The following is a 24951-nucleotide window of genomic DNA, read 5'->3' as shown; positions in this document are numbered from 1 at the left end:
ACACTTTCTTTAACATAAACGATGTATTGTAATACTAATACTTAATTTCCATAATTTAAATTAGATACTTAAAAATGGTTGCACAGTCATTTCTAACTTCCCGTCTTCTCTCTTCTGATTCTTTTCCCTCTCAGTACAGGAACCACAGGAGGATGCAGCTCAAAGAGTCACTGCAGTGAGACAGCATCCTCCCTCTGAGTCTCATCTCCCTCAGTTTTTCAGGTGTTAGCCACTTTTATTCTTAATAAACCAAAGATATGCTTATGCCTGGTCTTTGTGGTGCTTTATTTATGCATTTGTTGTTGGTCATATGCATAGTTATAGTTAAGATTGGCTTTAAATTAAGCCAACTGTTGGTGTCAGTGGTCTGACTACACATGTATACTTTTATCTCTGAGTGCTGAATCCATGTGCAGCACAACACACAACAGCGGAGACCGGTGATCTCGTCTTTTTGGTGTTTTACTTTGGAAATCGCAACCGGAATACGCGTACAGTCATACTCACTGATCTTCTGTTCTACTTCTACCTTTGTATCTATTATTTTGTATCTGTTATTTTTGTTTTGCCAGTCATAATTACATAAACACTGTTTGTTTTTAAAACCGCGTGAGAGTCACTAGAAATTAAGTGAGAGTATACTGTTAACATAGACCGTAATCAGCCGGCTTTTATTTTGAATTTAGTAATCGGAAGTCGTAAGTCTTTCCCATTCATCCCGTGCAACCTGCTCCAGTGCACCGGTCGGATTTAGCTAGCATCGCTAGACTTAGTGTTGATTTTTATTAAAACATGTCTTACCCAACACCATCCGACAAGCCTTCAAACCCAGCAAACCCCCGCGTCTTCTTGGACGTAGACATTGATGGGGAGAGAGGTCAGGACATCTGAAATCGACTGTTGTTTAACATCTATTTGCGCCACTTTAAGCCTTAGCTTTGTTAGCTTAGCACCATCCTGGCACGTTCTAGTGACTTCTAGAAACTGATTTATTTACCACATGCCAAAGACGCTATCAACTAGAAATAAACCAAGCTGTAAATTACACGTGTTTGTCCATTTAAGAGCATTAAGGCAAACTAAAACGTTTTGTGAGCCAGTTTTGTGAGTGTATGCACCACGTGTGCTTTTGTCGAGTGTTACCATATTCTTATAAGTGAAACATGAAAGGTTAAAAGAGGAACGAGTACACAGTCTATTGTATTATAATTATAAGTTTGGGTCACTTAAAATGTTTTCAATCTTATTATTTCAATTTACCTAAACAATGATGATTTTTCAATATAGAAACTGACGCTTGATAACATAGTCCAGATTAATATCATTGGTGTTGTAACTGATTAAACCGAGCTGCTTTCTGTCCTCAGCTGGCCGAATTGTTCTCGAGCTGTTTGCTGACATAACCCCAAAGACCGCTGAAAACTTCCGGGCTCTGTGCACTGGAGAAAAGGGCACTGGCAAATCGACTGGGAAACCACTGCACTTCAAAGGATGCCCGTTTCATAGAAGTAAATAGACTTCTTAACTTTGGAAGGAGAGTTTGAAGATGAATAGCTGAGTAGTTGAAAGGACATCCAGGGTAGCGAAGCATTTGGAGAATATATCGTTTATTGAATATTCAGTACATTTCCTAGGAGAAAATCCCAAGTCATGGCATAATCAGTGGCTTGGAAACTAGGTCTATGAGTACTTTTTTTTTTTTTTTTTAAACTGAGTTTAAATAATACTGCTTGCATGGCTAAATTTAATATAGACAAGTAAGAGATAATAAATATATAATGTTAATGCCTACAGTTTACAAATTTACACAAAGTGTAAATGAATTGTTTTTTGCTCACACAAATGATCTCTCTTAATAGTTGTGCGACAAAGCATTTAATATGCAGAGTAAGTACCTGGATTCTTTTGGGATTGTTGAGCCCTTGAGAGTTCAATTTTAATAATAAGAAGCCTGGAACAGTGTTAATATTAAGTTTGTTTATTATAGGAAAAGTAATGTGGCTGTAAATTTATTCTTGCCAGTCATCAAGAAGTTTATGATCCAAGGAGGCGACTTCTCAAACCATAATGGCACAGGGGGTGAAAGCATCTATGGGGAGAAGTTTGAGGATGAAAACTTCCACTACAAGGTACACGACCTGTCACCAGGACTGCAAATTTGTAGCCATTTTCACACATGCACTGCAGCTCCAAACTTTTCTAGGACTTGCCCAACAGAAGTGCATGAGAGAACATTATCCAGTCTTTAACCTGCCAGCTCTCAGTTACAGAGTATGTGCAATGTTGGATTGCAGCAAAGGACAAATAGACATAAGATAAGATAACTCTTTATTGTCATTGCACACTCATATATAGTACAGTAGTACAATGAAATTGGAAAACTGTCCTACGTCGGCACTACATGTAACACAACACGACACGATACGACACATCACAACGCAACACAAACAACACAACACAGTATAATAACTTAGTAATAAAAAAGAAGAATAAGTGTATTTGTATTGCACACTGTTATTATTGCACATTAATTATTATTGCACCTTGTTATAAATATAAATATAATTATTTTTTGCATTGATCAGGGCTGTTGCCCTGTTGTAAAAGCTGTCCTTGAGTGTGTTGAGTGTGTGTTGCCTCCTGCGCACTATTTCCTGGCATTTAGCCACCTGAATTCAGCAAGACATAAGTAAATGTTGCTTTATACATAGTATAAAGCTGGTAGAAAAGGTAAAATTCATTGACTGGATTTAATCAGCATCTCTAGCTTAAATGTAAATTAATATCCGCTACCTTTAGTGTAACTTAACCCGTACCATTGTGACATAACATGTATTACTGTAAACTTCACCACATTGTGGCAAACTGCCCAGTGCAGTATTTTTATGCAATTTGAATAACACAAAGTTAGCTTGTTTTGCAAGACTTTAAAAAAAAAAAACATGGTTGAGCAACACATGATGTATAGATCCCATATCTAATTTAAAAGCTCTAGGAGGTCACATGTAATAGATCAAATTTCCAACTTGTTGAACAATTCTTACCTTTAAAAATAATCTTATCTTCCCCTCCTGCTCTCTCGTTTTACATCTTTACACATCTCTGAGTGTTCCACATAAACATTTTTTCTCTTCCTGGGAAATCACAGATGAGATCACAGAAACACTTTGTGTACTCGTAATGACCTCCCACCTAAAAACATCTAAATGTTACTTTATATTTCTCGTCTCTTGTAGCTAATTAGATGTTGAATAGTGACTGCAGTTTTATTTATTTATTTTTATTTACATCTACTTCATGCATGCATCACAGGGGATGTAAGGGCTATGTGGGATGTCGTTATGTTTGAGCAAGTGAAGTAACGTCAGGCTACAGCACATGAAAAATGACCTCATTCAGCAGTAATGCCAACAGTAATGCAGGTTTAATTACTTGTGAAGCGAAGGTGCCGAAATGCCGTTCCAGATCGTTTCCGGCCTGCTTTAACCCCTCCTCGTGCCACACGTGAGAAAGGAGAACAGTGAAAATAATCCGAACCTGATTCTCTTGAAATTGTCGGATGCTCATGTGTGAGAATGGCTTATGATTCTACATCTGGCGATTTTAAAAAGTTAGCTGAATTTCCTCATGCGCCACGTTGATTTGTGAAGTTTTATCATTTTAAAAATGCAATGCTTGGCTTGGATATTTGTGCCCTTAGTGCTTCTTGTCTTTCTTTTGCCTTCATTATCTACTGAAGCAAAGCAAAGAAATTCAAAGTTACTCAGAAACGATGGCTATGTTTATGGCTCATGTTTGATGTTCCAGCTGCTTTATCCAACCTATTTTCTTTCTCCATGTAGCATAGCAAAGTGGGTCTTCTGAGCATGGCTAACGCAGGGCCAAACACCAACGGCTCGCAGTTCTTCATCACAACTGTCCCCACGCCACACTTAGACGGAAAGCATGTGGTCTTTGGACAAGTGTTGAAAGGGATCGGAGTGGTAAAAATGCTGGAGTGCATTGATACTACAGATGATGCCCCTGTGAAGGTAAATGAGTCTTTACTGACATTTACTATTTAACCAAGATAACACCTGCTCTTAGAAGTTAATGATACCAATCTGCTCATTATTTTTCTTTCGTGTTAAGTCCGAAACACATTTGGTCTGTTAAGCTATCTTAAAGTTTCTGCTAACATGCATTTGCAGCCATGTATCATAGCCGACTGTGGTGAGCATAAGGATGGGGACAGCTGGGGCGCTGCACCAAGTGATGGAACAGATGCCCACCCAGACTTCCCCGAGGACTCCGACATCGACTTTAAAGATGTAAGTATCAGCGCTGTCTTTGATCTTCAAGGACTCAGGTTGGCAGATAACTGCTCTGCAAGGAGCACTGTGGCATTTTTTTTAATATGCTTGTTTGCTGGCTCATCCAAAGCCAAATGAAAGTGTGGATTAAAAAAAAATCAATATCACAAGGTCACATTTAGTCTGGTAAATAATGGAAGCAGGGGGAAAAGTGTTCCCAGTAATAATGAGTCAGATTATTACTGAGGTCATTGTTGTGCATGTTATCAATGTTATCAATTTTACTTTGAAATAAAGTAGTTTAGAAATTCTGGAGGTTAGACTTTGTGTTTGTAATGTTAGCAATGTCTCCTTCTCCTTGTTCTTACATAAGCAAGAGGAATGATGGCAAAAACTGCAAATTAAGATCAAAGGTTCCAGTTTCACTTTGGCCTGTGCTTCTTTTCAGATGGAGAAAGTTCTGTCTGTTGCTGAAGATGTGAAGAATATTGGAAACAACCTTTTTAAGTCTCAAGACTGGAAAGGCGCGGTCCAAAAATATAGTAAAGCTTTCAGGTAAGGTGGTTTTGATTTACTTGCAGTCATAATCACCTTGACTTAAAGAGAAGTCACTTTGAAAAGATATTCCACAGGAATTAAATATTACTCCCAGTAACCCAGAGATGATTTTCATCTGTCAAAGTGCTCTGTGAGGATTTTTGTGGTGTATAAGCCTGATTTTCAAACAAAGGAAACGGTAGCAAAGAATAATTCCAAAAGCTAACAAATGATCTTTTTATGTTCATAGGTACTTGAAGGTGTGTGGGGAACAAGTGGAAGAGGAGGCACAGAAGAAGCTGGAGCCCACAGCCCTCAGCTGCTATCTCAACACAGCAGCCTGTAAACTGAAGATGCAGCTGTGGCAGGAAGCTCTGGACAGCTGCAATCAGGTGACACGAGCTGGAACAAAGCAGACTGTAGCACATATCACAGATTCAGCCGAGTGCTCCTGTGTGGCTGTTAGGGTTTACCGCTGGTGAACTTATCAGGCTTCACATGCTAAGCTTATGTCCTCTTACCTAAGATATCAATCAGTACCCAGTTTTTGTTGCTGAAGATAGCACCCACGAGTGCTTAGCCTGATTCTGTCTACAGAGGCTAAAATCTGTCTACCAGCACCTTTAACAAACTTTGGGACTTGTCATCAGTCTGGAGTTACAAAGGAAATAAAAGAATTTGTCAAACCGATTATATATTCCTTGTAGATTACATGCATTTTAGGGAAAAAAGTGTCTATTTAGTCTCTTTGATGTTTTATTTCTGTCTACTTCAAAAAATCATGTGGAAATCTTTTAGATTCTGTGAAATGTGACCTTAAAATTTTATCAAATCATCCAAAGAATCATTTTTCTTGTCTTACAGGCTCTGGAGCTGAGTGAAGGAAACACTAAGGCACTTTTCCGCAGGGCTCAGGCCTGGCAGGGGTTAAAGGAATATAACAAAGCCATGGTAATGTCTACAGAACAGCCTCTTGTGTTAGAGACTGTACAACCCAGCAGCACAACATGAACACACTGCCTTTTATATGTCAGTTATCTAGTAGATTCTCCTGTAAACAATTGCAGTGAAAATTAAATATGAAGTTTAGCATTTCGCAATTTGGCATTAACATTAAAAATATTTTAAATCAATTAGCAGAACTGATTTTAACTAATTATTTTTATTGTGCTTCTAACTCGATAGTCTGATCTAAAGAAAGCTCAGGAAACTGCTCCAGAGGATAAAGGTAAGGTCTGCAGTGGTTTTGTTTTAACTAAAGTCTTGGTTTGATTTGTCCTCATAGCAAGAATACACCAAGTTTATGATCAGTGGTTTTTGATCAATAGTTGTTGGTCAGTGGTCATGGGAATTTGCATATTAGTGATCAAGGAACTGACCTCACAGCCCATTGTTCATTCAGTGGGCTAGTTCCAGTCACTGTGCAATGTACTGTTTATAAGATTGGGGTAACCTGCAAGTCAGCTGAATCTGAAGAAGGTTCAAGGTTCTTTATTTGTCACATGCATAGTTATACAAGTATAACACACAGTGAAATGTAACCTGACACGCTCCTCGACATGTGCAAAAATGGGGGGTAGAGGAAGAACATTTTATATATATATATATATATTTATTTATAGTATATAGTATATACATTGGGTGAATGTGCAGTAGTAGCAGCAGGAACGTTTCTCCCACTGAAAACGCTACGTCCGGATGAACAGAATCTAACTTTTGGGACACTAAGTTTATGTTTTATTTTTTCAATATATGTTCGTGTTATTCAAACTTAGCAAAGAGGTCATAGTCCTGCTGGAGAAAGACAGTAGTTTTTCCCCAAAAGATTTCTGTTCCTCTTAATTTGACTTTTTGCAGAAAATGAAAAAGTATGGTCCCCTGAAAGGTCAACTACAACACACCAATGAATCAGTTTCTTTAATGGTTGGATTTTGCATAGCTAGTAGGAAAATAGGATGCTGTAAGAGGGAGGAGGGAGTGTTCAAGGAACCACATCCTCACTATGTACGTTTAAGTGTGCTGGGTGCATCAGGCTCACTGAAAAACTGCAGCTTTTTGACAGTGTTTCATAGCCCTTTTGATATGTTAAGCTTCAGTTCATTGGCTGCAGGCTAGAAGATAAGAGCTATCAGTGTGCTTCATGCTCTCTCTGTGCCTTTAGGAGCAGGCTGTCTTTTTAAACTCACTAGCCGGGCAAAAAGTGGATGTATGGGAACTAAAACTTGCTCTGAAAACTGGATATTTGAGGGGAAATGTTAATAGAAACTAGAACCGATCTATAAAATTTCAAATCTCTTCTTTTTCACAGCAATCACCAATGAATTGAAGAAAGTCCATCTTAAAATCCAGGAGGAGAAAGAGAGAGAGAAGAAAATCTATGCCAAAATGTTTGCCTAAACTATCTGACCTCATGATGCAATTGGCTGTCATTATTTACAGTGGAAGCTGTACCCACAGATAAGGAGTGTATCCAGGTGAAAATGTTCAGTATTTTCATTTCATGGGTCCTCTCATGTTTTTACACCATGCACATTTCTTAATGTCTGTAAGCTTGGACCTGCCTTTACTGTAATGAATATCGTGAACATCGGTCTAATTGCACGGTGCTGGAAAACCAGGTGGTTTGAAGATTAGCAAAGCAATTTTGTGTGTGTGTTATTCCATGGTAGGAATTTTAAGAGTGCTCTTGGCTACAAGCAGGATATCCATTTGTGTTTATTTATGTTGTTTTTTGTGTTTATTTTTTAAACTGAGGTCAATAAAACAAGAGGGACAACCGTCAAGTTTCTTTATTAGTACTGGGACATTATCATAATATATACAATACTGTATATACCACCAGTAGTGCTGATATGAACCTGAGGTGATCATATATACACTAGTACAATTGGTACTTCTTAAAAACAAAACACTTTAAAATGCCTCCAAAGCAGCAAAAACTGCAAATTCTGGCTTCAGTTTTACACGGCCTTGCAAAACAATTTCTCTAACACCAAGTTTTTAAACATCCTTTGTCCTTTTTTGTACCCTCAAATAACTACATAGTTACTTCAGCTCTATATACTCAGGCACATTTTCCATATTCAAGTAATCTTTCAACACAAAAAGCAGAAAAACACCCAAGATGGTCACATTCCATTGTAGGCTGGTCCGCCACCACCCTCGGGCACAACCCAGTTGATGTTCTGGCTCGGGTCCTTGATGTCACAGGTCTTACAGTGGACACAGTTCTGAGCATTAATCTGCAACCTCATCCCATCACCTGTGTCCAGGGGAACATACTCGTACACACCTGAGTGTGGGTGAGAGAGTAAACGAGTTAGAAAACAGACCCAGAAGAAAAGCTGCTTGAATGACGTAATGACATGATTATCTATGTGAGATACTTTTTATATCAAATCCTTACATGGATACTGAGGAGTTCTTCCTTTTATAGTTTCTGTTATGGTTGCTGCACTGACAGTGTTCTGTCTAGGTGCTTGCTTTTACCCCTCTGACAGCATGTTTGGGATCACTGTCATTCTGAATAAAGAAGCCGTTGTTACATTCTTTCCAGATGGAGGATCAAAATCTGACAGTACATGTCTGCATTCATAATTTCATCAGTTTTGAAAGGATCCCCAAATGTGACAGATGGCTCTAGACACTGTTGTACTCTCTCCTGACCTCCCCTGTATATATTGACAATCATTAAGACTGGTTGCCACTAATTTTTCTTTCTTTCAGCCTTTTCTTCTACTAAGGCTTCAGCAAACAGTCCATGGATAAACTGAAGGACCAGATGTGTCTTTCAGGTCTGCATATTATTTCCTATTTCTTAACACTAGAACTGCTTTAGCTAGAACAGACCCCCTTGCATTTTAAAAATCTTGTGAAAGTTGAAATAAAACACCAACACTTATATTTTATGACTTTTCCTAAAATATGTCCATTCAGTGAATGTGATGAGGTCAATTATAAACTATTTATGGGCAATGACTAGTTCAGTATGTTTTTACAGTGAGACTGTTTTTATGCCTTTTTTATTTTAGCCTAAGTAAGACCAGCCATTATCCATTATGCTAGGTATTGTAGCAGCTGGATAGCGTAGTGATAAGACTACATGCCTTGGGTTTGGGAGTGGGAGTTTGATTCCCACCTGGGGGTGTCTGTATCCAGTAGTCCTAGATCCCCCACCCCAGACATGAGTGCTATAAATATGAGGATCCAGAGTGCTACGGCAAGGGGGAGCCAGGCCGACAGGTCAAAGGGGGAGATCTCGTCACCCCAAATGCGATAGAAGAAAGGATTGTTGAGTGTGGGAGTAACTGATCTACACTACGGCGGCAGCCTCCAGCATACATCATTTGGACTGTGGAAGTGTAGTTGGATGATAGCAAAGAGCACACTATTTGGCATTTAAGTTCATCCCTTGAGTTTGCACGAATGACTCACGGGTCAGTTTAAAGTTGCTTTCTGAAAATAGTCAAGTCATTATGTCTGCTTCAGGTCTTTCTTTTAATGGTTGCCCCACCTGCAGGCAAAATGTCTTAATGTTGCGGGTTTTTATTTTCACAAGTTTTCATAAATTATAAATCTTTTTAATGTAGGAAGAACCATTAGCTAAAATTGGTCGTTTTTTTCCCACTCATTAAAAGAATGTTTTGTTTCTACCACAAAGGTTAACAAGATGAAATAATGAGAGTAAAAGTTGATAGTTTAATCAGCTTTTCATCTAATTTTCCCCATCTCCTAGTTACATTACTGCTCCCTGCTTTAATTTTAATAGCACATAGACCTAACTATTACCAAACCCTATAAAGCCCAGTGATAGACTCCAGCCCCACTTCTACTCTGAAGACGTGGAAGATGATGGATGGGTGGATGATAAAGACCAAAGGTGCACATAGTGATGGTAAAGTTGTAGATTTTTTTTAAAAACCATATTCCTAATGCGTGCTTGCAAAATTAGTTAGACTAATCATGGTTAATGAGTGTTTGTGCCCAGATGAATGTAGGCTGCGGTAAATATAATAATTTAAGCCTCCAAACAACAGCCTGAAACTGGTAATGATGAGTGCAGGGCAAAACCTAACAGTGCTTCTGTAACTACATTTTAAATTTTAAACATGTAGCAGGTTCTAGATTTTGTGGCCTTATTATATGGAACAGTGTAAGGCTGACTGATTATACTCCAAACATAGTTGTGATTAAAAAATACAAAAAAAACAAAACAACCTCAAGGATAGTTTATAGGCTGTAAGGTTGGAGGCAAGTAATAGATTTAAGCTGTGTTAGTTCTCTGCTGCTTTTCGCCAGCCAATCCTTGTATTCCCATAACTATTAAAAAAAGCATTTGGACCTTGCTGACCTAAAGCTGCACTGTGTACAGGGGTATTAATGTAACTGCTGGCCTTTCTCCCATGCTCTTTAGGGCTTGCGTCTGTGGGTCTCAACTTGTACTGCATTTTGCTTCTCGTAGACCTCACATCATTAAGTTTCAGTTTCCAGAGAATTCAAATGGAGCCACAGTCTGAGAGACAGAATAATGAGTTTAGCTTAACTTAAATAGAGATAAACACAAAGAACCTGAGCCTGTCTACCTGGCTTAAACAAACTCACTCATACCCTAAACCTACTGATAATAATGTCATTACATTTGTTGTGAGATTTGGTTTTAAATGGAGGCTGAAGCTTTTAAAAACAAGAAAATGTTACTCATTACCACAGAGACACCCAGGAATGCTGGCCTCAACTCGCTCTCTTTTTTTAAAATACTTAGCTTGCTTGCAACATTGCCTGGTGTGTATGCAAAACCTACGGTACCTAAAGAAATTTACAGTCTGTCAGTTTTTGCAAATGACCTTAAAATATTTTTGGGGAAGAAAAAGAAAATCAGGATACAAGATTTTTGACAGCCTCCTTTTTCCACATGTAGCACGCAGAAGGAATTGGTAAACTTGGGTGTATGTGTGTTGTTTTTTTTTTAAATCCTATGGTTAAGGTGTGGAAGTTTCCTGGAAAGAAATTGTAAGAAGCAGCAAACAAGAGGACATAATATTAGCTGCTACTTTTGCACATCACCGCAATGTGATACCACACAGGCATTCACCTAATATCTGAGCTTACTGCACCCAACATTTGTGCCATTAAAGCCTGCATATGTCAAAATAGCTTAAGTTCTCAATAAGACATTAACCCATCAGAACATCTTCAATGAGCCTTGGAATTGAATGTACAACTCTCATGAACTATATTGCAGTGATGTGCAACCAGACTTTGCTTCATTTGCTGTTTTAATCATTGTGGGTAGTGCTTCATAATTCACCGGTCCAAAATCTCCTAAAGGTATTCAACTGTGTTCAAGATCTATTGAGTAGGATGCTCACAGGAATAGTTACATAATTTTCAGACTAGTAAAACCAGGATAGAGATGTTTTACTTTAAGACAAAGGTGATAAATTCAGAACAATGTTTTATTGATTAGGAGAGACTCTTCCTTGGAGGGTAAAAGAGGGGCCGGAATCCCTTATTTAGAGGTCTCCATTGTTAATAATTCAAAGGAAGAGGTTATAAGTGGGGCTGAAGCTTATGCTTGCTTAAGTCAAGTGAAAGGCACGGCTAAAACAGAGAGACAATCACATCATCTTTGAATTAATGTAACAGGAGCGAAACCAACAAAAACTTACAGGAGAACATAAAAACTCTCAAAAGCCCCCAACCAAACTGGACGTTTCAATCTAGTGAGGTAACAATGCTAACTAGTACATGTGTGCTCCATGTTTGGTGAAACAACTACACATAACTGGTTTAAGAGAACACTAAATGAGAGCAATTCTGATAAAGCATTGACCATTTAACACATAAAAGAACTAAATCATTGCTGGTTCCAGTTTTCAGGTACAAGTGTTTGCTTTGCTTTTCTGAACAGACTGAATGTCAAGGTGACTATTATGTTTAATAAACTACAATGATTAGATTATGTAACTCTGTCCTCTAAGCACATTGCTTCTGTGTTACTAATGTTAACATGCCCTGTTTAATTTGATGTGGATATGTATGCAAGAACTCAGTTTTCACCTTCTTACTTTACTATGTGGAAAACATGTTGCAATTCTCTTTAGGGACTGTAGTGGCGTTACCTGCGGGGCAGAAACGTTGCTCGGGTCCATCGTAAATACCCAAGTTCCTGGCGACCGGGATGCTGTCATCTTTTAAGGTAAGATGTGGGGGTTGGTCCCCCTCATGGTTGGTCCCACTCAACGCCACAGAGGAGAGCAGGTCAAAGCTTATCTTGCCATCAGGCTTGGGGTACTCAATCGGTGTACATTCCTTAGCTGGTTTCAGCTGGTTTGCATCAGTACCTGAGAAAGATTTTGCAGAGTTGGTCACAAAATGCTGATTTATCCGCTAGGATAAGATAACCTCAGACCTCAGGTAAAGACAAACCACTGGTATTTTGCGGTTTCTGCCGTTCTGCAGCAACAAACTTGAACACAGTGGAAAACCTACAGTAGTCCACTTTGCAATCTTTGCACATTAAGTCAAGGTCACTGGCAATACAGACTTTTTACAGCCTGGCAAAGAGTTAAAGTAGAGCTGCAGCCACCGATTATTTTAGTGATTGAGTAATCTATCAATTAATCACATAATTGGATAAGAAATACTTTTGTCTTATTAAGGAGCAATAATAAATACTCAAAAGAGAAAAAGCACAGGTCTTTCTAAATGAACTGCTCATTGGTTTTCTATTTTAGTAATTGTAATGTTTTAAAATTTTAAAACATTGCACTGCCTCTCACCCTATGGTAGCTCCAGCTCCCCTGTGGAAAAGAATGGATGGATGGAAAAAATATATATAAATACTCTCAAGTACTCTCTGACGAGGTAGATTTGTTGTGTGTTCAGGTTCATGTGTTTTTGTGCTTGTGTGTAAGTGTGAAGAAGACAAGCGAAGAGTGTTTGTCTTTACGCCTTTAAAGGAGAATGTAGTGGCTAAAATGAAGAAAAGCGAGCATATCTGAAGTTTGCCCCATGCTTTGATGCAAAGTTTCTGTGCTGCTGAAAAGAGATCTTATAATTGTTTAGAACGCTCGCGTTTTCATGGTGACAATGATGCGCTACAGAGCCACGTGTTAATCGAAGCATCTAAGCAAAAAAATGTGTCAAGAATTTTTTATTATCAAATTACTCGATGAATTGCTGCAGCCCTAAAATAAAGAATCTGTTCTGCAATACTCACCACAGTGTTTTAAGGTCCAAGGCTCTTTTCCTCTAAAGATCCAATAGAAAATGCCAGTGTAGATCATACCACCGTAGAGGCCAAAGTAATTGTGGAATGATGGCCTAATATTTCTTACTGCGTACAGCTCCTTCCACACCCAAGAATTCTTTAGGTTCTCAGCATACTCAGGTACATGAAGCCCTAATGAGAAGAAATAATAAAATAGAAATGATAGTTAACAATAACAAATTTAAGGACTTTAGGCTGAATGAACATGAATGAAAGTGGAAAAAACAATGTTACACCAAACCCTTGCATGTAAATCTGAAACCATCTCAAATGGGCACTACCATTAGGTGTAAAAAAGCAATTTGGTTAACTAACCATTTAAAAAAAAATGTTTCTTTCCAGAGTACAAGATTTGAAACATAACTTTTATTAACTGAGTAAGCACTGTACTCACGAGATCCATTTTGTTGCCTATGCAAAGGTTTTGTTTAGGCAAGTGTATATTATTTCCCTTTTGGTTACGTTGAACCTGTGATAAATCGTTGTCAATGAATTCTGTCCTTTCAGAAAGTGAGTTATGACCCTTGAAACTGCTTACACTTGACATTTTTATTGATACTGCAGTTCCCTGATTGATGCACCTTCAGTTTGAGCACAAAGATGATGCCCCCTTAGGAAAGAAGTTTTCTCATTGTGTATTGAAAACTCATAAGCCTTTATTGCCTGACCTTTTCAACCTTTCAGAATTGCTACCTGCCATTCAATCTTGTGCAACCCAGGTTTGTAGGGTCTCCCCTATGTTGTTTCAGAATTTGATTTAGAGAGGTAGAATCCTCAACATCCCATGACTGAGTAAATGTAATACATACAGGTGCTGTAGCTACCATGACCATTGCTAGGTCTTAAACTCTGTACCTGCTGTCTCCGAGTCCAGAGTCTCTGCTGTGAGTTTGGAGAAAATGGCTTCAGCAGCCAGCATGCCACTCTTCATTGCTGTGTGGGTGCCTTTGATCTTTGGCACATTCATGAAACCGGGGCTGCAGCCGATCAGCAGTCCTCCAGGGAAAGTCAACTTTGGGATGGACTGAAAAGAAACAGGAAGTAGTTCATGTTTAACTTTCTTCTGTTCTACTTTTAAGTAAACTTTTAATTGGATTTTTTGAATTTGGCCATTTAATCAGATGTAACCTGGGAAAATGTGTCACTATGTCTAAACACATTTCTGGCCCATGACAAAGTAAGACTTAATTAATATTCAGGCATCTATTTATGTAAAACCCCCTCAGGGATGAGCAAAGGCCCCAGCTTTCCTGTCTATGTGAATGAGGAGTGGCTGAGCAGTATATTATATATTATATATATATTTTTACTTTTTTTTTTCTTGCCACCCCAGGTGATCACTTTTGCTGTCCATATGGATTAGAGAGCAGTGTTAACTTTCCACCTTGTTCAGCACTTGTACAAGTAGAATGTAATGCTTGGTCAATATAGTAATGTTGAACATTTTTTAAACACATTAAGCACAACTGGTCCGCACACAGTTAAGGCAGTTACCAAGGGTAACAACTTAGCCATCTAGTGTTTATGTTAAAAGCCAGAGGGTGCCATGGAAAATGGACAAAAGAGCTGCATGTGGCTCAAAACCCCTGCCCCATGGAAAACAAATGACAATTATTACTAATTAAAAAGCTGTGTTTATATTATTAATATTCTACTTTTGTCCTCTCCATATCTGATAGCTCAAGTGATATTACCTGATCTCTTTTCAGACCTTTTATTATTAAAATACACTAATACTAAAATTCTAATTGACCAGGAAGGAATCATAAACAGAAAAATCAGGACAACCACTTTACAGACTCACAAATGCAAATGCTTTATACAATTAATAACCAAACACACAATATTGTAATCAATTCTTTGTTGTTGTTTGCTGTTAATATGGAGTTAACAACTTTAATTTGTTTACTCTTGATTGCTCATGACTTTAATTAATAGATTAAAACAGTCCTTAGAGTAAACCTAAGTTGTGATGCACATCTTGTGATGAGCTGTACTCACTCTTTGGACATTCATTATGCAATTACGCAGAGTACAAACATACCTGACATCCTCCCTCATTCAGGGCCCTGGCTCCATATGCAATCCTCTGGCCTCCCTCCAGTGTTGGAGCTACAAAGGGATGGTGCTTCCAGCGTTGGAACTCTCTGAATGGGCTCAGGTAAGGATTAGTGTAGTCTAGACCGACCTGACGTGAGAGAAATTGTAACTTCAACAGACTGAGCGGAAAAAATAATAATAATAATCATTGAAGACAAATGCAGGCTGAAAACATTTTCTTCCACCAATCTATGCCTGCCAGATCATTTAAACTTAAAATAGAGACCCTACTTATTTTTGTACCTGTTCAGATCACTCTGAACCTTATACTGAACTTTTTTGAAAGTTCCAGAGTGAAACTATGGGAGGAAGTTTTTTGGGTATGAAAGCTCACATTGGACACTGAAGCAAAAAAATACCAGGACTTCTAATGTCCTCTATAACACAACACAAGGTCACCTTGTGTTGAGTTGTCTGAAGAAGGATGAGGCTAAAGTTTAAAGAGTGGCAAATATGGAAACAGACTCCTCTGTGCTTGATGTGTGGCCACATTCACTGACTGCACATGAAAGGCATTGGTCATAGATGTGAAACCTGCCTGGCATTCATGGCAGTAGCTCTGAATATCCAGGTAACAACTCAAAATGGCATCATGCAATCAGGACAAAATATGAGATCAGCCTCAAGCGAGACTGTGTGCGTGTGTCTTTTGGTGGTAAAATGAAATGCAAAATGAACTCAATTAATGACCAGTGGAGAGCTTCATAATCCAGTCTGACAGAGTTGGAGAAAATTTGCAAAAAAACCCCAAAACCCAGTGATATCAACTGTCTCAGTGCATGTGTGCAGAAGCTGTGATCACATCAGGGTTGCTTTGAGACCTTTTTTTCTTAGTTTATTGCTAAAAGCATGATACATGCGCAATTTAAATTTCGAATTATCTCTACATCAGATGCAGCACACAGACATAATATGTAATCCTACAACACATATGATCTAGTTGGAAGAATGAATGTTGAGAATGAATTGCTTTTATTTATTCATACTCTACAGACTGAATAATAAAAACTAATAATGTAAAATGCCAAAGCCTTTATTGAAAAGCTCAAACAATATCCTGACATTTTTTTACTGCATGGAGCATCCAGCTATCATGTATGAATTGGTAAAATGTGCACAAAACCACTCACAACAAAGCCCAAGGCCACTAGAGGCTCTCCTTCATTTAGATGATACAGAAAGGATCCTCCATACGTGTTTCTGTCCAGGGGCCAACCCACAGAATGCTCCACTCTGCCTGGCCTCCACTTCTTCTCATCAATCATCCACAGCTAACGACAAAAGACACAAAATCAAAAACAAATGAGACGTTACAAATCGTGAAGTATCTTTACTATATTATTCCTTTAGTATTATAGTGCCATATTATAACCTTTAGTAACTCTGCATAACTCAAAGTTGAAAATGGTAATTATTTATTTTATCCTAGGCCTTAGTAAAGAGCCTCAGTTCATCCATTTTCTGTTTTAGCACTTCTTCCTTTAAAGTCAACTGTCATCATCCTCCTGTCAGTTTGCTTTTGTAAGTCATATGACCCCAGGTGGAGCTAAGGAGGCCTAGCCCAGCTTTTTATTGTCAGGGACTGATTGTATCCTAGACTGTGACCTCTCCTCAATATGGCAGTGATACTTCTAGGCTGATGGACACAGACTCACCATTCACTCAGGTAAGCACACACATCAAACAACTCATTGCATTTTCCTTTGTAAATAAACCAGTTAAACCCCAGTAAACTTGAGTGGACTCCGTCTTTTGTTGCAAGCTGAAGCCACCTATAACAATGGCTTTATTCTGATTGACAATGTCTCGAAAACAAAAGGTTTGTGGCTAGAGCCAGTGCTATGTTCCTGTGATGACCATATTAAGAGAATCATAAACAGACAAGAAAAGAAAAAAAAACCCTGAAACTACGCATTTAGAGCAAGCCCGATGAAGCCTGAAGCTTATAGTGACTTCTTATTTATGTTTATAGAACCACAATGTCATCCAGTCTTGAAATACTAAGCTGATAAAGACAGTGTATGGTATTTACCTCCTTCAGGCCAATGGCATAGGTTTGGGGTTCACAGTTTTCACGCAGGTTGAATTTGTTGTACAGCTGCTTGGCTAAGTGGCCGTGACAGCCCTCACCAAACAACGTGACTTTAGCATGGAGCTCCATTCCCCTCTCAAAAATATCCTGATGCAAGAGAGGAGGAGGATTCGTAGATGAAAGACAAGTAACTGAATAGATTACAGAGAATAGTTAGGTTGTCCTGGTGACAAACACTGAATTGCTTTTTTTGTAGACACTACTGATGCACAATGGGGGGAAAAAACCCTTGAAATAGATCAAACCCTACACTCTCAGAGCCAAATATGATTTTCTACATGAAGCGTATGAAACAAAAACACCATATATAATGCTCTATACTGTTTTGTAGACCTTTTCCCCAGGTATAAATAAAGAAACGGCATATTTTTATGCCTGATGGTTCAGTTTGTTTTATATATCTTTAACATAAAGACCTGATAAATCAAAGCTATTCATGTGTAGATTACAAGAAACTCCCTAAAGGTTCTAATTTTCATTAAGCTAACACACCAAAGACAAGAGTGGAACAGTATTATTAAATGAACTTTTCACAGAACATTACCTTTGGTGATCCATCCTTGGCAATGCCTACATCATTGGTGGCAATTCCTTTTACACTTCCATCTTCATGAAATAAAACCTTAACATAACAGAGTTAACAATGAACACTTTACACATTGAGAGAGCACTAACCACTACATGTTCAATTAATTAAGATGGTTGAAAACTGGATGTCTATACATTCCTAATTCTGTAAATTCCTACCACCTTTAAGCCTATCATGTAAAGTAAGACATACAAGGTTTGTGATGTCAGTCTCTTGTTATTCTTTTATAACTCATAAAACCAGACCAGTAGTGTAAGCAATAATAGTAAGTTTTAATTAAGTTTGATAGCCTCATAGAAGCCAAAAAAACAATTTCAAGAGAATAAACAAGATCAGCAAGGCACTCACCAAGTTTCGTAAATATCTTACAACTGGTAATTCAGATACCGTGTCTCGTGAACAAGACATCAATCACACAAAGTTTTGAATGCCAATGACATATAGTACATCAATGAAAAATCAAAGACCATCTTACCTCAGCTGCAGCATAACCAGGGTACAGCTCAACACCAAGCTCCTCAGCCTGTTCCCCCAGCCAGCGCACAAGGTTCCCCATCCTGACAATATAGTTACCATGATTTTGCATGGGCAGGCCTACGAACGGTAAGAAAGTTCATCCACAGATTAAGTGAGCACCTTGGATTTTCCAGAGTTTTATCAATAAGCTGAATTACAGGTTTTTGAGTCTTTGGACTTGACAATCTCAGTGCAAAATAAAAAAACAAAACAAAAAAAACCCCATATCAAGTGTAAACCTCTGTGTCTTTTTGTGAAGATATTTTGGTCAAAGTCCATTTTAAGACCCTTTAAAATTAACCTTTAACCTTAAGACTAACAAACAGGCTGGCTCATACCATTAGGGTTCCAACCATTCTACTGTCTCAGCTAGACTTTTGGAACCACACCTTATATTTATAGTGCAATTGTTTTCTTTTAGGCAAGTTTGCTCATGCACATCGTGAGCCTACCATGAAACTTTCTGCAGTGACGTGCCCCAAAACCATTTAAAACGCTTCTAAACAGGTAGAGATCAGGAGTATAGTTTATTATACTTTTTAAGGTCTTTTATTACATTTATTGTAAAAGGGCATGTAGACACCCTAAAGATATAAGATTTGGAATGATATAATCTGGTTTTTAAGTGATGACGTATAAACCCTGCTTCAGAGTCCAAACTACTCTGCATTTATTAAGGCTGTTGTGTTTTTATAATGTTTTAATTCTTTGTATCTTGTTCTATTTAATCTAAACAAGCCCCTTAAAAAAAGTCAGTGATCACTGTTGGTGTCTCTCGGTGTTATTGCCAATATTCATTTGCAGCACATTTTAAAGCTCAGTTTTTAAAACCTTACGATGGAATTACAGCTCAGCCCATGCAGCAGTATATTAATGACTAACCTCGTATTGTGGATGGATTATCTCAGTTGTTTCCCTGACTGAAGTTTGGTCCATTTACGGCATCCTGTCATGCAATTGCATTTGTCACAACTTCATCAATTCTGTTTTTGTGGATGCCTGCATGTTAAACCTGGTAGAGCAGCCATACTGGTCATTTTATTAGAGATGAAAGAATTTAGATAATTTGTAACTCTCAGTGATGATGCAGTGCTTGTTTGACTTTGGGACCTGAAGTGGAGTTTGGACCCGGAAACAGCTTATGACTTCAGACTTAAAGACCGGATACTTGATTAAAAAAATATTTTCACATTTCTATATGAAGCAGCATGTATAAAACAAACAAAAAACAAACAAATAACAAAAAAAAAAAAAAATTTAAGAATCTATGAACATGAATATACACAAATATACAATTAATGAATCAGTCTGTTATTGACTACATGAAGATTTTTGGTGAAAATAGAGTGTAATCAAGAAAGTCCCAGAATTTACCAATTTGTGCAATTCCAATTTCTGCCTTCAACCACGTAACCCTAACTAAAATATCCCTTTGCCAGTACTCTATTGAGACATATAGCATAAGACAGTGTTATAACATTTTTATTAAAAATTAATACGTGCGGCTTTTACCTGGCAGTATGGGAACAGGGATTCTGTATTTCTCTGTTAAAATGCTGAATACATCTTCAGTCACCGGTGTGTTCAATGGTGCCTGTAGTACAAACATTATTATTGATGGTTTGACTTCCAAAGGATTTCTAATAATATAAACTATAATAACAATATAATAAAACAATTATAATTATAACAATTTCTAATATTCAAAAATTACATTCTTATACCTGTACTGTACTCTAACATTCCAAACAATTTTTCAAGCTTCACAGAATTGTACAAATTCTGTTTCTGTCTCATATACTGTATTTTCCAGTATTCCATGTATTTCCATGTTTGCACATTTAATAAGCTGCTGCTCATATTTCCTGTTTTCCTAGAAAAATATAAAGAAATAAGGGGTGGCTCCCGACACCTGCAGAGTACTGTATGTGATAGTATGCACAATATGTTGCCTTTTTTAAATACAGCGTTCCTTACATGCAATCATGTCAGATGCATTACACAATCTACAAAACATCTATACATCAATCACATGTTTTTTAAGTCACCTACCCCACGCTCCTTCCAATCAGGAATGAGCTCAGTAAGGGCACTGGGCTCCAGACAGGCTCCTGACAGAGTGTGTGCTCCAATCTGAGGGGCTTTCTCCACAAGGCACACTCGCAGCTCCTTTTCATGTTTGTTGGCTAGCTGTTTCAGACGAATAGCTGCTGCAAGACCAGCAGGACCTCCACCAACTATCACCACATCTGCCTCATCTGCAAACCTCTCCATTTCGACACCTGCATGAAGAACATTAAATATGGAAGAGATACTCAGACCAGACTCCAATGATTACTCATGTGGAAGAGAACGCCGCTCAGTACTCAGCTAGTTTTAAATATCTAGGATGAAAACAGCAACTCTGTGTGCCCAGATGGTCTTACTTTGGTTAAAGCCAAAGTAATGCCACCCCAAACCAAAAATTGAGAATTTTTGGAATCAATGTAGCTACAGAAAACGCGAAAAGTGAAAAAAGCAACAAAACTATTTACTGAATGGCAATAAATGAACACAGTGAACTTTAAATTTAGATTGACATTAGAACAACGATAAGACTTCACAAAAAACAAAAATAATTTTATTGTTTTATTCATGCTTAAGAGTTGACAAGCATACCAAATCCACACTGCAATTTCTCTTTGAGAGTACTCAGCTTGATTTCTTTTTATGATTGCTGCATGCAGTGACTAAGACTTTGTGCACTCAGCACCAGACTCCAATGATTCCTCAAATACAGCTGCCTCTGGAAAATTTGCTTTAACTAATTAGAAGATATACAAATATAGTGTGCCACAAAATCCATGAAATCATTAACCTAACTGAAGTCTGCCAAACTGCTTTTCAAGTGTGTGTCAGAAAGAACGAGTGCAAGAGGTGTGATGAAATGCTGAGAGAAACTGATGACAAGAAGAGCCCCTTTTCACTACCTGCGGTTTCAGTTGTTTTCTATTACAACTGAGTACCACCTAATTGAAAAGTCTAAAAATTGAGTCGAGTTGAGCCAATCCGTTTCCAGTAGGTACTAGAGATGGCACGATACCACTTTTTTATGTCAGATACCGATATGAATCCGATATAGTGTATTTTTTAATCAATAATACTGTTTTTTTAAATATCTTGCTGCATTTTGTATAATTTCATACTCAAGTTAAAAAACAAACAAACAAAACACTCAAGCTATTCTGTTATACCTGTATGCAAAAAATACACTGCACCCAAAATATTTCATAGTTCAGCAATACTGATCAATCTAATAAACTTAAACCTACACCACCCTCCCTATCCTGGTATTTTAAAAAGATACTAAGCGGAAATATTAAGCAACCTAACTAATAGGGTTGCCAACTCCCAGCAAAAAAGAAATAAAATAAAATAAAATAAAATAATATAATATAATATAATAGGGAACCACCCCCACCCTCCACCTCATGATGCTTAATCGACGTAATCAACTTTAATTTGATGCAGTGTGGAAAAAAAAGTGGGCCAAAAACAAACAAGAGAGACGAGAGTTGCGACAGAAAAGCTGATCAGCCGATTATTGATCAGTTTCATGATTGAAGTAGCAACAGAAGAGGGAGGGAGAGAGGAGAGGCAGTCGCTCCATATATCGGTTGTTAAGCTTAACGTGGGAATGCTTTGCAAACATTCAGAGATGAACTTACATACTTGCTTTACTTCTCTCTGGGATAACTTTCTCTGAGATGAAATGCTGGTTTGGTAGTGAAGCTGCAAATGCTCAACCAGACCGCCGAGAGGTCACGCACGCCACAGCCGCTCTATCACGTTACGCATACTGCTCCTACGTGCTAAGGTTATGAGTTGAGTTACGCCATGTCGCAAGTTTTGTGAGGTGCTTTCATGATATTTAATGAATCGGATTACATTTTTTATTTCTCTCCAATATCCGATCCAGTAATTTAGGTCAGTATCAGTACCGATACATAATATCGGATCGGTCCATCTCTAGTAGGTACTAGTGGAAAAGGGCTATTAAAAAAAAACGCTTCTAAAACTGATTGCCGATGCGGAAACACACTAGGAGAAAAAGCTGAAAATGGATTTTGACAAGTACGTATGCAGTTTCATTTGAAAGCTGTACAAAAGATTTCTACCCAGTATTTCAGTCTTTATTTGTGTCAAAGGTAGGATGAGGGTACAGTGGATTGAACGTATTGAATACATGGATTGAAAATAATGATTTATCAGCATATAACTCAATAGCATTTAGCTTGGGGGTTGGGGGCAGGCACAATTCTGTGACTCTTGCAAAAACCAGACTCCATACAGCGGGCAGAAGGTGTTTAAAAAATAATTATGTAAATAATTAATTAATCACATGATTCTAACTTCTTAATTAACTTATAACAAAGTTACTTACCTTCCCATCTTGGATCTTTATCTCGAGGATGGATGGTGTAGTGTGTGGTAATGCGGGGTGTTGACACTGTAGAGCATGCCCTTCTGTGTAGTGCTGTGTAGAGCTGAGGGGTAGCATGCTCTGTTTTTATTTTCTGTAATAACCTGGCACATCTGTGGGCTGCAAGACAGAAAACAGCTGCCAGTCAAGACCAGTTTCGGCTGGTGGTAACGTGAACAAAAATACTGTTCTAACTTGACTGCTTTCAGCCTGCGTGGGTTAAAAAAGAAAAGACACAAATTAAAAGACTTCCAACCAGCACAAATAGTCAAAGCCTATGGGTTTAGGCAGGTTCATTAGTCCTCTTATGTAGTCATAGGACTTGTGAAACAAAACACGTCAACAATTAGATCATGAAGTAATTACCCTGCGCAACCGCTGCACTTCTAAGTGCCAAGCTTGCAGAGCTACTCTTTAACTGCTGCAAAGATAGACTGCGATTTATCATCGGTCTCCCGTTAATAAATAGCTTGTTAAGTTTCAAAACAATGACGGGACCTTAAAATAAGTACCTAAACCTCTGAAAAGTCGTAACAGTGAATGTTTCTTAGGCCTAGGACTCATTTCAACTGACCTATTTACTAGTTCAACTTTAACCTACTTATTAGCTTTACGCTAACACAGGAGATGGTGCTAGGCTGTTTGGGCTAATGCTAAGCTTAGCATTTCTAAAAATAATTGCTAAATGCATTTAACAACAAGGAAAACATATTCACGACTTAATTACGTACTAAATGCTAGAGTAAAAAAAAAATGCTGGTGAAATCTAACAGCGGTATCTAACGTCAAACAGTGCAAGCTCGAAATGTGTTAGCTAACCGGCTATTAGCTGACGTACCTTGGCATGAGTATCTGCTAGCTGGAAACATTGTGTGTCTGCCAGTGCAAACTCACAAGCAGACAGCGGGTTGTCTTTTGAAAAAAAAAAATACAGCCTGAAGAGAAGCTATTACGTCCTTACTTTGCTGCCAGTTTAAACGCTTATGAAACCCGCACACCTGCTACGCGAACTACCAGTGAGGTATGTAGCTTACAAAAGGGCTCTCATAACACCGATACATTCAGGAGCGTCAAAAACTGCGCTGCTCTTGCAGCGGCGCCGCTTACTTAAGACAGCCACAACTACGCAACTCGCCCTCTGTCAGAGCAGTGTTATGAGATTGTAAAGTGTGAGTCGGGCATTATTTAAAGGTGTGTCCTCAGGCCAATGTCCAGCTGGTTTAGTTTTTATTGGCACGTACGTGTCTAAGTTAAACCAGTCTGAGCCATAACTCCCCTTGGAATATCATCATCTTATCTCATACAATTTAGTTAATCCATAGCTGCCGATGAATGGAGAGCCAAAACTGCTGGGAGTAATTTTAACCCAGCACACATGGCTTAAACATTAGCCTTTTCAGCCAGGTTTAGCCAGTGTGAACTTTCAAAACACATGACCATTTAATTCCAGTTTGGACAAATGGCTTACCTTCTGTCTTAGGTTTGATTGACAGGTGTAGAACTGTCCTGCAAACTCCCATAAACCCCAGGAGTCATCAGCAGGAGGAGCCAAAGCAAATGAGTCAACAGATAGTTTGTGGATACCTTTTGACAGCCTGGTTAGCAAAACCCAAAGAACACCTGCTGATGGCATTGTAGAATTCATGAGATACCACAGTGATGCAGTTGGTCTGAGAATACATGGTCCACTGTCAGGAATGATGTGTATCTACACCTTTATGTTTTGGGAATAAAAACAACCCCTATGTATACCAATGTACTGCATATCACAGAGTTGTTATGCCTATTGTTGATATATTCATGTAGTGGCTATTCTAGAGTCTATTGGAGCCCTAGGCAAAAATTCACAGGGGAGCCCTCCAACCAGCATTCTTTACCATTATGTTGTGAATAATCTGACACTAACTAAAAAAAATATATGTATTGCACTTGACACCATCACATCACAACCAACAGAGTGGGACACACTATGCTGCTTTGCTGCTAAGCTAACTAATGTTAAATTCCAAAGTAAACAAAAGAAATAAGACAAGTAAGACAATTTAGTTATTTAATATTATTTGGTCATTAGTTGTTTCACTCAACTTTGCC

The 24951-nt window shown here is 38.2% G+C and overlaps 2 protein-coding genes across 2 annotated transcripts; one reads left to right on the top strand and one right to left on the bottom strand.

The window, feature by feature from the left end:
* The first annotated feature begins 694 nt into the window (after positions 1-694).
* Positions 695-7607, top strand: ppid (peptidylprolyl isomerase D). Its single transcript, XM_085416062.1, has 10 exons — positions 695-877; positions 1368-1508; positions 2023-2129; positions 3843-4031; positions 4191-4310; positions 4741-4847; positions 5080-5221; positions 5694-5780; positions 6015-6057; positions 7138-7607. Exons 1-10 carry the CDS (start codon positions 793-795, stop codon positions 7224-7226), a joined length of 1110 nt encoding a protein of 369 aa, XP_085272188.1. The 5' UTR covers positions 695-792; the 3' UTR covers positions 7227-7607.
* Positions 7602-23980, bottom strand: etfdh (electron transfer flavoprotein dehydrogenase). The gene is made up of 13 exons (XM_085416048.1): positions 23699-23980; positions 22822-22980; positions 20451-20680; positions 19911-19992; positions 18358-18476; positions 17838-17915; positions 17234-17380; positions 16332-16472; positions 15146-15289; positions 13957-14125; positions 13051-13233; positions 11951-12172; positions 7602-8121 (listed from the first exon to the last, which is right to left on the bottom strand). Exons 1-13 carry the CDS (start codon positions 23727-23729, stop codon positions 7958-7960), a joined length of 1869 nt encoding a protein of 622 aa, XP_085272174.1. The 5' UTR covers positions 23730-23980; the 3' UTR covers positions 7602-7957.
* Between the last annotated feature and the right edge of the window lie 971 nt (positions 23981-24951).

Source organism: Rhamphochromis longiceps, linkage group LG2 (genome assembly GCF_057381845.1).
Source record: "Rhamphochromis longiceps isolate RC_006_pf linkage group LG2, R_longiceps_female_GT1.1, whole genome shotgun sequence".
Classification (NCBI taxonomy): domain Eukaryota; kingdom Metazoa; phylum Chordata; class Actinopteri; order Cichliformes; family Cichlidae; genus Rhamphochromis; species Rhamphochromis longiceps.
The sequence above is the reverse complement of the archived record's forward strand: the minus strand, read 5'-3'. Positions and strand labels throughout refer to the sequence as shown.